The sequence below is a fragment of the Parasteatoda tepidariorum genome, chromosome 4 (assembly GCF_043381705.1).
Source record: "Parasteatoda tepidariorum isolate YZ-2023 chromosome 4, CAS_Ptep_4.0, whole genome shotgun sequence".
Classification (NCBI taxonomy): domain Eukaryota; kingdom Metazoa; phylum Arthropoda; class Arachnida; order Araneae; family Theridiidae; genus Parasteatoda; species Parasteatoda tepidariorum.
Genome location: NC_092207.1, coordinates 58,754,466 through 58,770,628, shown reverse-complemented (window position 1 = coordinate 58,770,628; position 16,163 = coordinate 58,754,466). Strand labels below are relative to the sequence as shown.

The window sequence follows — 16,163 nt, the reverse complement described above, 5'->3', positions numbered from 1 at the left end:
GGGTGATACATCTGACTTTTCATTAATATTATTTGGAGCCAGTAAAAACCGCTTCTCATTCTGGACCTAAATTTTAAAATTATTTTAGTCTTGCGTATTTGTTAAAAAATAAACTCATGTCAAATAAATTTTAAAAAGCTCCTTTTTTAGTATCCTATATTCATGATTCATTATTTTAATAATAAAGATGAATAAAAAAAAATTTGCTAATAAAAGCTCAATCGTTATTTTTTATCAACAAAAAAATTACGACAAATTTGAATATTTAAATACTGTAGTTAAAATATTTTTTTAAAAAAAAGAAATTTTAGAACCTTTTATTTCAGCAAAATTGACGATCGAAGTGGGCTACAGGTGATGCAGAGGAGAACTCTCTATTTAGAACAGTGGTCACCAACTGGCAGCCTGCGGGCCACATCCGGCCCGTGAAGCCTTTTTTTGTGGCCCGCNTTTTTTTTTTTTTTTTTTTTGCTGATAATTTTCGTAAAGATATGGGTTTTAAATACTTTTCTTTCTTTAAAAAAAAATTCTAATTTCTTCGTTTCTGGGAAATTTAACTTACCAACGGTGAAAAAAATTTATTTCTCAGGTAAAAATAAGAGTCCTATATGAAATTTTTACAAAGTTGCGGTCCGCCGTTTGACTGGTGTTTTCATTTGCGACCCACGGCCTTATGTAAGTTGGAAACCCCTGATCTGGAAGTTTGCTTGGAAAAGTTGATAAGAAAGTATTTATTTGGAAAGTTGCCAAGAAAATGCTTACTTGGAAAATTGCCAAAAAAGTATTTACTTGAAAAGTTGCCAATAAAGTGTTTACCTGGAAAGTTGCTGGGAGAAGTTTTATTTAGAAAGGATTTCATGGACATTTGAGAGGAAAGTGTTTCTTGGCAAGTTGTCAAGAGAGTGTATTTTTGGTTAGGCTGCCAAGCGATTTTCATTGAAAAGTTGTCAAGAGAAATTTCATATGGAATGTTGCAATAAATATGAGTATTTTAGCATATTATCCCCAGTGGCTAAATGAAACCCATCCGCTTCAGATTGATTGATATCAGCTTGTCCGGAAAATAAAGGCGACCTGTGCGCAATGCTGATCACATTCATGTCGTCGGTCACTAAATTTTGGAGCATTATTCTTAAATACCTCCCTTAACCCACTATGAACTATTAAAAAAATAATTTATTTCGTTTTTTTTTTTTTTTTTAAATTTTGTCAAATTTAACAAATTAGAGCATAAATTTAGAATTTCAAAAAAGCTGGATGTTGCTTAATGCTATTAAACAGAAATAAGTTGAAACGATGCTTAAAACTTTCGACAGTTACATGTAACATGTTACATTCTGCTGAATGTAAAAAGTGTCTTAAAAAATTGAAATCAAAGAAATTATACTGTGCATAAATTAAACTAATAATAAAATTGAATTTAACTAATATTGAAATGCTTAAATAATAATCGAAATAATTAAAAAGAAATAACTTTACATATTTTAAAGATACCACTAACAAAAAAGTGATAAACTTAGAAATATTTCGTTAAATTATTGATAAACTATCTAAAGTTAATGGTTTTTTATTAAATTAACGATAGTTTATTTGGTGTTTTAAAAATGATGCAGTTGTGAAAAATTATTGATGGGGCTCGTTCCCCCTCTAGACGCTACACTTAAGCTTAGAAACATAAGCTAAAACATTATAAGCTAACAAACAGCACTGATGTCATCTTGAAAATATTTTCAAAACTGAATTGCTAATAATTTATTTTAAAACAATGGTTTCCGCTAAGCGAAAGAGAAAATACCAATTCTTAAATGTCTCCGAATTTAATATGATTCATAAAACTATACGTCCCGCAGTGGACTGATCGTTAAGACACGGTTCCCAGCAGATCACCGAAGTCAAGCATCACTGGCTACGGTCAGTGTGCGGGTGGGTGACCACTTGGATCAGTCTGCGTAGGGACCGAGGGTGTGCGGTATTGGTCCTCGTTAAACTGTGCTACCGTAAAGTGCTCGACTTCGCGTGCAGGTCGTCGGGCTACCGAAGTGGGGGTGCCATCCCCTCTGCAGAGGATCAAAATTGTGATGGCATGTCTTCGGATCATCCTCAAGGATGTTTCCCAGACCGTCGCCAATAGCCCATTGTGCAGCTCTAGTGCGACGTAAATGAACTACCTACCATCGTCTCATACGACAAAAATTGTTGTAATAAATCTCTCATGGGCTGCAACAGCGGCGCAACTCACAAAAATCAAGTTTTGAGATAAGTGTGTTTAAAGTTTTCATTGCTAAGCAAAATGCATAGGAAATACTTTCGTTTGCTTTAAAGAAAACTACCTTCATGTTGAATTATGAGTTGTGAAAGTAATGTTGCTAAAAGAATGTGTAATTTTATACTTAAACCTGTTCTTAGTCCAAAACGCGTGTTTTTTGAGCGAAATGCTTTTACCTGTGAAAACAAATATAGCATATGAACTGTAGCTACGACAGGGCCATTCACACTGCATGCGATTGAGTACCTGAAAGGCTTTTTTCACTTCAGTTCAGGAATTTTCTAAGTTTTCAAAGCAAGCTAAAAGCAAGATTTTATTTTTGATGAAAAAGAGTACCAAGGATACAATAATCAATATACGTTAAAAAACTAACTAAAATAGATTTAAATGCTCTAATTCAAAAGAGGTTTTTGTTTAAAAATTTATATTGCTCTTAATTCAGCTGTTAATTAACATTTTAAACTGTTGTTTGACATAATTAAATTATTTCGTCTGCAGTTAAAGTAAGATGAATGATATTCATACAATTATTTCAAGTGTCATTATTTATTTAAATATATTTTATTCAAAATTTATCTTACTGATTACTACCATATTTATAGAGAAGAATAAATGTTATATAATTTTGAAAAAGAGATTATGGAGCAGTTTTACTGTGCTATATCTTAGTACCAAAGTAATAATAACAGTTCACTTTCTTTTGCTATACGAACTGTCTAACAATCAAAAAACTATCCAGATAATTTTAAATGAGATAAAATATAAAAACTGAAAAGTTGACCAACTAATCCCCTTTCCTTTATAGGGTAGACTATATTTGAAGGTGTCCCTTGATTCTCGCCAAGTTGTGATCGCGGTTGATCGCCAGCTGGGCGATGTTGAAACCCAATCGTGATTCTGATTGATTTAGATTTTAGCGTTATTTTTAAATGTTCAACGGTATATGTAATTTCAGAGGTCCGTTAGTTCTACGTTGGATATCCGCTTGTAAGTTTACTTTTGCTTCTGGTCCTAAAAATGACTACAATAAATAAGATAAATCTTAAATTTCTGTACGATTTGAATAACAATGGAAAAAGAGCAGTGATTTATTGGTGTATGAATGAAGGTTTAATTAGTGATAGATATAAATGTCCTGTTTGTGGAAGTTATTTTTTTTCCTTTTCTTTCTGTGCTTACTTCATTAATTTTTGTTTCGATTCAAAATGCATTTTATTGGGTTTATTAATTTTGCTTATATTGGGTTCATTGCAATTTTATAACGTTTTGGCCGATTTTTGTTGAAATTTTCCTATGTTTTGTTGGAATATCATTATGTTTTGGCAGTTATTCCTGTTACCACAGTGTTCCGCGCAAGCAGGAATGGCGCCAAACATAAGCCGCCATTTTCGCCAAGGGGCACCCTCAAGTATATTTTTACCCCTTTATATAATTTTTTATATTCTTAAAGAAAAAATTATTATAGCACTACATCCAAAATTAGTTTTTTCTGTGCAAAATTATATTAAAGTAAACAAGTTTTTATATTTATGTAAAAAAAATTTTCAATCATTTACAAACAATTTTATTTATAAATGCCTTTGAGTTAAATTTTTTTTATAATTATATGAAATTTTTTTTTTCTTTCAAATTTTGCAGCATTAGCTTTGATGAAAAATGTAGGGGTGAAAATGGATGGTCACTGTGACTACCCAAAAAGTTTTTCTGACATTCAGCAATTTTATACTGTTATCTAGTTAGCCGAATTGGAAACCTTTTGATGTTTAAGGAATAAGTAAGGCATTTAAAGTAAATCCATATGTCATCTTGAAAAATCGCAAATTTTAAACTAACTGTCACTTAGTCATCTATTCTTGGCACTGCTAGTAATAACAAATGTTCTACTTGCAAATTTAAATTTTACAAAGATATTTGTTCAATTATGTGTGATAAAATGTTAAACAGTTCAATGTTTATTTAATGGGGCAAAACTTTTACGATTTGGTAAACTAGAATTTTTTTCCCTTTTGGCAAAAATACAACCTTATCCCATTCCATACAAAATTATTCAAATAAACTTCCAACCACATATACTTTTAATTCCATTAAAAAAAAGGTTTGTTCACCTGGAAAAAGTATGTTTCTTTGTTTGAATTCTTTATATGAATTACTTTAAAGATTTAATCTTCCGAGTTTTATCACTCTGGGTAAAATTGTACAGAAATTTCCTTGCTAAGAACTACTTTTTCTTTATATAGCTTAGAATGAAACTTTTTTTTTTCTCTTTCATTATAGGAAAGTCACTTGGTTAATGTGTAGTAGTTTAAAGTGTGCCATTTATACTTTTATGTTGTTTTTTTTTACGTAAAATTCTCTTCACTATATCTAAAATAAATTTTTTTTTCTTCCTTGTTGCCAACTTGAAATAGATACACTTTATAATGACCAAATAAGTTGTGCCAGTTGACGAGCTTTTCTTCATGTACCTGAAAACGCTTCTAAGACTCAGTTTGAGCTATGACACTTTTATATGTCACTTTTGAAGAAGGTTTGGCTATTGCTATTTTGCCCCAAGCTCTAAAATTTAAAATTATTATAATGAATAATATATAATCCAATTGAACAGATTTTAAGAGGACTAACACCCTACAAAATAAAAATAAAATTTTTTTTTATTTATTTCTTTTTTGTCTAATCATATAGTTAATACTTGACTGTTTTTATACATCCACAGTTTATTTGTAAAACCAAAATCTGTTGTACAAATATAACCTCGAAGAGTTAGTAACTAAAATTAAAATATTGAATTAAGGAGCATATGATAGAAAAGTTAATTTTCTCTCTTTGAATAAATCAAATTTTTTTATACTATGGAATTTCATAAATTTTTTTTTTCCATTATAGAAAATAGATATGGTTTTTACTGTAGGGGATCGATTTGAAAGTTTTAGTGCCTTCCTAGGAGCTTTGGAAATATTCAAGGTAGAAACTAATACAGATTTCAAAGTCTATGGGTCAAAGTCATTAGATGTAGCTAGACAGTATCATCCTAAAAGGCTTGCAAATGTTCCAGCAATATTAAAGTACTATAATATTAAGTTTATATGTAGATATGGAGGCAACTTCAAGAGAAGTAAAAGTTCACAAGGACTTCGAAACACATCGTAAGCATTTATTAATTCTTTGATTATTAAAAAACAGAAAAAAAATTATGTATCAACTAAAACACTATATTACATGTAAAAAATATGTGTTTATGATATTGTGCTTGCAGCTTTTTATTAAGTCATGATACTAAGGTTGAAAATTTTATTGAAAACAACAATATTTGATAAACTTTTAAATATGTGTTGTATATATATTTTTTATTACTAATGAATTTCATTAAACAACCCATCAATAAAATTTGATGCCTAACTTAGGATGGTTAATTACAGTAGTAACTAAATTCATGTTCTAGTGATCAGACTTTCAATTTACAAAGATGCAATCTTAATTGTTCCAAGGTCTATTAGATTTACTTTTTATTTTATATGTAGTTCAAGAAATCAGAGACAAATATCTATTTTTTCTGGATTAATTTTTTTTTAGTGACAGATTTGTGTTTTGACTTTCAAAATGTCGGAGATTTCCAGATTGTGAAATAAATAGCTGCAATCTGGAAAGTGCACTTGATTGTTTGATCAAGTAAGCAAATAAAAGCTTTGATTTCTTAATGTTAATTTCACATTTTTACACTAAGAAAATTTTGATTTAATGAATTCAGTTCTTCGAAAAAAATATTTTAATTAGTTAATCCTCAGAGGTATATTTTTGTACAAATTTTACTTTTTAGCGCAACGCTTAAAGTTTAAGTTTTAAAATAAAATTATACTTTTTTTTCCTATGTCTTTGGAAATAGATGGATTAGAATACTTTTTGAACACAATTTTCAAAGCCATTTGTCCAGAGATAATACAAATAATTTAATTTTGTAATATCTAGTCTATAAAATTTTGTTTATAATATAATGTAAACATTTTATATCATTAAAACTCTATAATTTTAAATGACAAAATACAAAATTGGACTGGAACCAGTCAAGTGATTTTAAAAAATTTAAATATAAAAATGCTACTCTTTTTGTCATTACTCAGAAACTATTCAGCCAATTATACTGAAAATTTGTATTTAATCATTTAAAACTACATAGTTACAAATTTTTTAAAAAAAATTTTTTTACTGTAGTTTTTAGCCATTCTTGAATTAAATAACTAAATATCTTTAGACTAATAAGTTTCATACTTTAATGCAAAAAGTTTTTGATTTGCTGAAGAAGCAAACCAAAAACTTTTAACCTTGCAGGACTCTTAAGAGTCCTGCAAAGTTAGATACTTGACATTTTTGATTTTGTTGAAATTTTCAGGATATTTTCTTTATGTAAAACTTCAGTTTGCTAACAATTCAAAGGCAATAAAAGATTTCTGCATAAAAATACAGTTATGAACTTTATTTCACTTATCAATTTAAAAGTCTTATAACTTTTAAACTGTTAATGTAAAAATGTGCCTATCGATTACTTAAAAAAATAAATTGGAACTTAATGTCTTCCTTGCCTGGATAGCAATGTTAGAGGCATACATATATATGACTCAGAATTTCCTCTTCATAGAGCAGGTCATCCGAAGCAAAAGATTAAGATGGCTTGGCCATATCTGGAGAGGTCCAGAAAACAATGCAGTACAAACAGCCATCTTTAAAAATCCTTCTGGATCTCGGGCCAGAGGAAAACTTCCAACTAGATGACTAAATGACTCTACTCAAGATCTCAAAGTAATAAAGATTAACAACTGGAAAAAGTCGCCATGGATAGGAGGCGTTGGAGGCTACTCGTGGTTGAGGCAGCCAAGGCCTGTAAGGGGCTGTCGTGATGAAGAAGAATTTCCTCTTTTCTATATAAAACTTAAATAATTTCTTAAGTATTAGATTTATCGATTTGGGTAAAAAATTTCATCAGAAACATATCGCTCATGGGTTGCAATAGTGGCACAACTCACAAAACAGGCATTTTGGATTAAGAACAGGTATAAATAGAAAATACACATTCTTTTCAGCAGCAATACTAGCACGCTCATAATTCTACTTGAAGGTAATCTTTGTTTAAGCACACTAAAGCAATTCTTATGCATTTTCCTTAGCAATAAAAACTTTAAACCCACTTATCTCTAAACTTGATTTTTTGAGTTGTACCGCTATTGCAACCCATGAGCGATATCACTTGCCTAGATAATGAATATGTTTTGCCCTATTTCCCCCCATCCACCTCAGTAAGTTCTTGATAGAGACTAACACTCACTTTAGAGGAGTATTAAGCATAAATCACAAAGCAATTCTAATTTTCCCATAACTATTTCTCAGTCTATGCCTTAAGTATAGGGCCTTATTATATTAAGAATCAGTAACCTATGATTTTGATTTGATTGATTTTGTTTCTTTTATACTTAAGGCTTCTTGTCCAATCAGTTTTATACTTGTCTAGTTTTGGCAAAGGCAGTTAATGACCTAGAAAGTTGTGCAAAATTTCAGTTTCTTGCCACTTTAAGGTCACACTTAATATGCATCACTGAATGTTGATTTTCATAGGTACTACTAATTAGTACGCATTCACAGAAATATATACGCTTATGGATCACTGCTTACACTAGAAGACTTTGATAGTCTTATGATTGATGAAATATTATTTTTAAAAAATAGCCTTATTTTTAAGATTTTTGAATGATCTTTGACCTTCGAGTTCCACCAAGAGTATTTATGTCTTAATAGCTAGTTTGGAAGTAGTAGAACACAAAATGCCTTTAATGCCTTTGTTCACTCATTTCACAAAAAGTTTTACCCCTTGTGAATAGATGGTTTTTTTTTCATTTTTTAAATTTCAGAAGTTTTTACATTTTGATTCAGTAAAAAAATTTTGACTTAGGAAGAAAAAAAAATTGCAAAATTGAAAGAAACATATTTCTAATAGTTTTACCTACAGAACATGTCCTGAAAGTTTCAACAAAATCAAAAATGTCAAGCATCCACCCTTGTCTGATTTTTTTTTTAAATACGGTATCTTAAATAGTTTTAGATATATATCAGAATACACAAAAAGTAAAATTATTGAAGGGCTCAAATTTTCAACCACTCTCCGATCAACTTTCTAAAGTTCTCGTGATTTCAACCACTCTCTTATTGGCACCATATTTAGATTAACTTAATGTTAAGTATTATTAAGATTTCAATTGTCTTTTCGAATTTCTATGTTACTGCTTCACTGCAATAACTTATAAGTGTTCAAACAAGTGTATTTCATTATTGACTAAAAAGGCTTATTTTTAAAACTAGAAAAAAAAAAGGTTTTTCTAGTTCTAAAAATAATTTATGCGTTGGTGCATGCTCATTACTATTTTTTTTTTCCTCAAAAAACTAATCTTAATTTTGTGATCTATGTTAGAAATTTTTTATTATCCTGTTAATAATTAATATAATTTAAAATAATTGAAATGTATCTTTCTGAATATTTTTTTAAAAATAGAATTTACAGAGAAAGAAATGATTTTTAGTATCACAGCTTCAAATTGTTGCTTAAACAAATGTTTCTTCTTATTAAACTAACGTTTTTATTTTTTTTTTAATTTATTTTTAGGACTAGGATAATTGGATGTGAAGCCTTTATTTATTTAACATTATCTGAAGATTCTAAGGCTCTAGTAATTGGAAGCTTATGTTTAGAACATAATCATGATTTAACTCGGACATTTGAATATGTACCCAGGAAAAAGCGAAGTCGTGAACTGAGAATGAAATTAAACAATATAGAAGTTTATCAGCAAGAAAAGTTGAAAAACAGAAAAAAACCATTGGTACAAAGAATGATTTTTAAACGGAGAAAAAATGTAGAAAGTTCAGTTTTCGTAACACAGGATTTATCAAACTTAAATGTATCAAGTAAGTCTCACATTATTTCTTCTTTTATATCTTTTTATTTAATATCTTTTTCTTTATATCTTAAACTTAATTTCATTTTAAAAATTGCATACAGTGTTTGCCTTAACTGGTCTGTTAACATAATAATGTAATAAATATGTATAATTTTTAAGAAGAATATTAACTATTATTTTGGCTATTGTATGCAACAATTGCACAAAATTTAAGAAACCTAGCTTAAATGTGTTTGAAGATATGAACATTTGTATGGAAAAAAAAATTTCTTTATCTTTCGTTTTTTTGCTATGACTTTAAAAATATTCAATAAAATTAAACAAAAAATTTTTTGAGCAATTTAAAATTAATTGCAAAATTATTACTTTAAAGTTTGAGAAAAATTTGTTCTAAACTGCGCAAGTTATGAATAGTTAAAGTAGTTTTTTTATACTACACATGCACAGATTGAATGAAAACTTTTTCTTCCTTAATTTTTTAATGAATCGTATTTGGCAATTAATAAAAAAATTCCGATTTGAATATCCTAAAAATTTAAAAAGTTTCAAGCAATTTTCTAAGTAGTTTTCGTAATTTTTTAAAAAAAGCTTAAAATAGTTAAAGGTTTTCCACAAATTTCATTTTGTACTATTAAATGAGATTGATAAAATATTACCCTCATTGTTTGGAATCTCCCTCCATTAAAAGTATCTTCTCTTTCGCATGTTTTGTTTTCTTATGCAATCACATTTTGCCGTAGGAACGTTTATTGTAAGGCATTATCATTTGTTATTTAATTTTGTATTATAATACAAAATAATATTCTAGGAAATCCCTTATTATTTTGAGCTTTCTTTAAAAAAGTTTAAAAAAAATTGCTTGAAACATTTTAAATTTTTAAGATATTCAAATCAGACTTTTTTTATTAGTTGCCAAATACATTTCACTACAAAATTACAAAAAAGAAAGAAAAAAAATTTAGTTTTTTTCCCCTTATATATTGCATAATTTTAAATAAATTTTTTTTAATTATTAAATTTTAATTTATTGTATTTTTAAATTTTTATTACAAAATGACTTAAATATTTGGCTCTTTTCATATATAGATGAATATGCGCAAATATCAGGGCCATATGAAGCAGAATCAATGAACAATCCTGACAACAATTCTTCACATTTTGTGCAAGAAGGGGAAGGATCAGAATTTGTATCTGGTGAACAACTGTGTAGATGTGGATTTGGTATAATATTTCAAATAAATTATGTTTCTAACTTTATCAATAACCAACAATATAGCTAACAGTAAAAGGGAAACAAATCATGAGAAAAGTAAATGTTTATTTTAATGAATTTTTTTTTCACATAAAATCTGCAAGCGAAAAGTTTCTATCATGCATTAGTTTTGATTAGACAATGCTAACACAATTTTTGATGATTTCTAAAAAAATGAGAGCAAATTATGTCATGTAAATTTTTTTTAAAAATTAAATAAAAACTTAGTTGAATTTTTATTGAAATATCAACAGAATTTGAACTACATAGAATTTCAATTACTAAACTACAGTGTGTACACTATTATTATTTTTATAGTTTCTACATAAATAAAGGTCTTTTTAATAATATAATAGTATAATGTTATTCTGATATAGGATTTATCTAATGAGTAACAAGGCTACCTGGGTGAAATTGAAGCAGATTTGCTTCACACACATAAAGAGTGTAATCACTGTATATATGTAAATAAAAATTTTCTTAAATTTTTCTTGGAATTGTATTTATCCATTTAATAAATTCTGATAATTTATTGAAAAAAGCATTGAAGCATAATAAAAATAATGTTATCAATATTTTTTCCTTTGGAATCTTAAATTACGATATTAAGAATTAGATCTAACAACAGGGTGCGTAGCATTTTTAAAAAGTGCTTAAAGGTGCTTTTAAAAAGTACTTAATTTTTCCTTTTTTAAAATAAGATATATTTTTTTTTACCATGTCTACTTTTGCCTCAAATTATGCAAAAATCGTAGTTTTTACATTGTTCTATTTAACGTTTTCTCTATTCATTCAACCACAATCTGTTTTGTATACAGTTGGTCCGCTGAACATGAAAGCGCTGATCATGTTACATGTTTGATGAAATACTTGCGGGAGCGCATATACTGAGCTGAAATCAGTGGAGAGGTTTATTGCACTCTGATATGCATTTTGCAAGATATTCTCAATTTTAGACTTCATTTGCAGAATTGCGGGGACCAACTAAATAATGACAAATATTAAATTTTTTTTTCTCTTGTTAATTTCATCGTTACTGAAGCGTCATCATCTTCATCAATGGCAAGCTAATGGACTTCTTGTGCTGTTCTATTTATAGATCAGTACCATAATCTTTGAATTTGACTTGAGGACCATTCACTAAGTACATATTTTCATGTAAGTTCTCAGAGCAGTCGAGAATCACGAAGCTTCATTACCTCAAAATTTCCATATCCTGTTTATTCATTTAATATAATAAAGATAAGAATTAATTGAGATTTTTAAACGTAAAATATTTTACCTGAAGGGCCATCCACTAATCGCATAGTTTTTTTTAAAAACTTTTATTGTACTTAATTACTTTTTTAAAGACTATTATTTTTTTACTTATTAATTATTATAATTGTTTTATTACTTTTAAAATTTTCAGTGCCCTTAATTTGTTTTAAAAAAAAAACTTAATATTTAAAGGCAAGATTTTTAAAAAATATGAAGTAAGGGGCTTTCAATATTTTAAATGCAGCAAAAAATCTTGTTATTCAGATTTGTCATTCCAAAATACTTCAATTCATCTCTTAATGATTTGATTTAAAAACAATTGAAATAAGAAATTTAACTATCTCAGATTTGTTAAATATTATAAATGTAGAGACTATGTAATAATTTACTTCTGACAAATTTATTTAGTTTCAATACTCATTGTTACATTTCGAAAATATTTTATTCATTTCATTAAAGAAATACTGAACCAAGTAATGAATTTAAATAGAAAATTTATTAGGGGCCATTCACTAATTTTCATTTGTAATATAAATTTATTAAAGTTTTCTTAGTTTACTTAATTCTTTACATACTTTTATAAATTCGGTATGATCAATAATATTAATCTTGTAAATGTTTTGTTGACTATGCTATTATAAATAACATTTATTTAAATTTAAAAAAATACACTCGATAACCATTTTAAAGAATAGTTAAATTAATTAGAATTTTGAATTAAAACTTTTTACATAATTAAATAAGGTGATTATTAATTTAAAAAATAATATGAGCTTCTCAATAATTAATGTATTTAAAATTTTGATAAAATTGTTTTTATGGTATCTAATATTATCAAGAAAAGAGTTCTTTGTCGATAACTAGTTATTTTATCATTATCATGTAAAGTCCTTGAAAATTATTTTGCATTTTGTTAATGTATATATGAAGAACTTTCAACATTAGGAAGAAAACTATTTTACTAGTGCACAGATCCTAATTATGATCTTTTTTTAAAGTACTTAAAAATATTGATTGATTAAAAGGTTCTTATTTTTTGTTGAAAAATTTGGCTGCGGACCCTGAAAAATATTTTTTTCTTGATCATTGCATTAATACCTAAGTAATATTTTTTCAGCAATGTTCTAATTAATATATTTTTTTGTATACTAGTAATATTAAATTCTGTGAAATCAATTGAAAAATTATATTTTTTAAAAAAATGAAATATACCCTGAAAATGTTTTATTTGAAACTCCTCAACAAAGAGTTATTAAGCAGCAATTAATATTTAACTTATACAGCTATAGTGAACCTTCAAGGGACCGAAATTTTGGTTCACTATAACCGGGACTTCACTAAGTCCGTTTTGCAAATAATTTTAACTAATAGTTCCTAAGTCCCCTCTCACATTATTTAAATCAATGACCAATAAAATGAAATGCAAAACGTACTGAAACATAATACATAGCAACAAAAAATGCATTAACTTGTATTTTTTATTGCTCTTTGTCTTGAGTACAAAAAAAATAGTAATCTTTAGCTGAAGAGCAAATCCTCAACATCTGATATGAAAGCTCTTCCAACTCTCTGATAATTTTTCCTGGATTTATTTTATCCTGCTTTTTAAACCTGTCTAATGAGCCATTCGAGCACATAGAAGTTGTCTCACCAAATCGCTGAGCAATTTCATTGGCTTTGACTTGACGCATTTATCCAGATACTGGAAGATTGCGGCTTCTTTGAATGCTGTACCAATTCAATAATGCTATTCAATAAGGAAGAAAACAAGAAAAAATGCTTATTGCTACATTCTATGCTATAGATGGTTTCAAAAATCGTATATGTAGCTATTTATTTCGAAGTAGAAATTTCAAAATTATTACAAAAAAAAATGAAGAAAATAAATCAGTCAAATAATTAAAAAGTTTATAATATCCAACTTCCTTCTCTTTTGTTAGTTCACTATTTCCACAAAAATTAACATTACACGTGTGTAGCAAGGCGCGGTAGCGAACATTTCCTTCACTATATGCGGGAGTTCATTATAAACGGTGTTCACTATAGCGGTGTTTGACTGTATTGACATTAGCATTGTTTAATATTTAACTTAATGTATGCAGCTTTAAGGTTTCTTCCTGAAATTTGTCAGGATTGAAATTGAATTAATTTAATACAAAGTAGTTGGAGAAATTTTTCTTCGGAGTATAAATTTATAAAAGGGCCAACTATGCTAATTGTGAGATAATTGGTACAATTTTTCTTGTGCTACGCTTCCTAATGCCATGTGTGACTATATGTAAAAATTTCTAAGTATTCAAAGGGTTTATATTTCAGCAATAACACAATAAAATAAATTTGTGTTAATTAAGTCAGTTTATATCAAGTATCATAGTTTTAGTTTAATGGATTTATTTTCCAGGAACATCGGAATTAACTAAACAAGAGTTGATGCTAATGGAAGTCGAGGAACATAATCATCGTTTGGAAATATTAGAGCTTCAGGAAGCTTTCCAAATTGAAAGAATTGAAAAAATGCGATACTTACAAGATCTAAAAATTCAAAAGGCAGAACTGGATCTTCAGACTAGAAATAGTGAATAGAATATTGTTTTTAACCTGGTTTTGTTCTATATAAGTTTTGTTTTACATGACATATTGAAATTTTTATATTGTAAATACACGTTAATCAAATCTTGTTTTTATTTGTAAAATATCCTTTGTATGCAATAAAAATAAAATTTGAAATTAAAAATAAAATTTAAAAATACATTGTTCTTTCAAATAGTCTTAACATGTAATAACAGAGCATTTAGTCATTTTTATTCATAGCCTATTGTAATAAATGATTGTTCCTTATTCACAAAAGAAAAGAAAAAACGCTATTTAGAAAAAGTACGTTAACTGTATTGTTTAGACTCTGAATAATCTACAATTTTTATGGTTGTTCGAAAATGATTTGAAAGGTATAATTGTGATATATTAGCTGTTTTTAACAAATTATTAATTATATAATCATATCAAATAAAATTCTTAATGATGCAAAAAAAAATCTTAATGTGAATTAAGTCACTTATTTTTTTGTAGTTAGTTTATTACTCAGTAAAATATGAGTGGTATCGAAAATGTAACCTCATTACATCTTTTAGTATTATAATAAAAGAAATTGCCTTGCATTTTTAAAAATTTTAATAACAATACCATTTGATAATAAAAGTTATTATTTCATATATTATCTTATATCTTTGAATAAATGAATTCTATAAATACCTGTGAATTTTTTTTTATTTACACGCTTAGTTCCAAAGTGAAAACATAAAAAGTAAAATAACATTAAGAGCTGAAGTTTTTAATTTAACTGTCTTGTCTATTCAAAACTAAATTTTCCGCAAGAAACTTCTTAATGATCCTTTTGAATAATTGTGATTTATATTTAAATTTACGTGCAATTTTACCATTCATAAGAGTTTTCTGTAATTTATAAATTCTAACAGATCGTAAACCTAAAACAAAATTAATATCATAGCATAAAAAAAGTGTAAGGTTCGCTATGTTTTGAGTGTTCTCCCTTATTTGGCTATATTTGTTTAAAATTGCACCGTTCCTTATCTTTTGGGGGGTAGCGTCATAGCAAGCTTACGGATTCTTCCTAATTCAAGTGTTGTTTGTTTCACTGAAAGTTGGATTGAAAGAGTGCGTTATATTGAAAGCACTACTAGTATAATTATATTGGATGGTTCGTTTTTTCAAATTATATGTCGTAAAAATCAGTCGGAAGTAGTAACCGGGAAGTCTTACGGCCAATTTTAACCCCTAGCGACATCTGCGCTTAGCTTTACAAGGTCGACCATCCCTTCGTTTAAAAAGTTATCGAGATGTTGTGAAATACACAAAAAGTAATCTAACCAAACTATTGGGATTAACTTAGATTGTGTCTATGGCTACTCCTTATGTAATATATGTTTTGAGGGCAAGAAATCCATAAAAAAAAGGTATATGTTAATTCAGATAAGTATATTTTTGTGTCTGATTTCTTAACTTATATCGTCTGCACATTTGAATTTACCCTCTCGAATCATTAAGTTTCAGTCCTAATACCTGAAGATCTGATCATTAGGATCATAAATTATTCAGGTAGTTTTGTTTATTTGTTTGCCTACTGTACATAAATATTGCTTTTGCTCGGAAATCTATGAAAGAAGGTTCCTCAAAATTATAATTTATTGATGACTATTGTGGCTGTCGAAATGAGCTACAGGTGGCGTAGAGCAGAGTTGTTGTAGTTCATTTACGTCGCACTAGAGCTGCACAATGGGCTATTGGCGACGGTCTGGGAAACATCCCATCACAATTTTGATCCTCTGCAGAGGGGATGGCACCCCCGCTTCGGTAGCCCGACGACCTGCACGCGAAGTCGAGCACTTTACGGTAGAACAGTTTAACGAGGACCAATACCGCACACCCTCGG

The 16,163-nt window shown here is 28.2% G+C and overlaps 1 protein-coding gene across 1 annotated transcript; it reads left to right on the top strand.

Moving 5' to 3' along the window:
- The first annotated feature begins 2,594 nt into the window (after positions 1-2,594).
- Positions 2,595-14,472, top strand: LOC107451477 (uncharacterized). The gene is made up of 5 exons (XM_016067592.4): positions 2,595-2,769; positions 5,150-5,409; positions 8,910-9,211; positions 10,291-10,425; positions 14,118-14,472. Exons 2-5 carry the CDS (start codon positions 5,159-5,161, stop codon positions 14,297-14,299), a joined length of 870 nt encoding a protein of 289 aa, XP_015923078.1. The 5' UTR covers positions 2,595-2,769; positions 5,150-5,158; the 3' UTR covers positions 14,300-14,472.
- Positions 14,473-16,163: the final 1,691 nt, after the last annotated feature.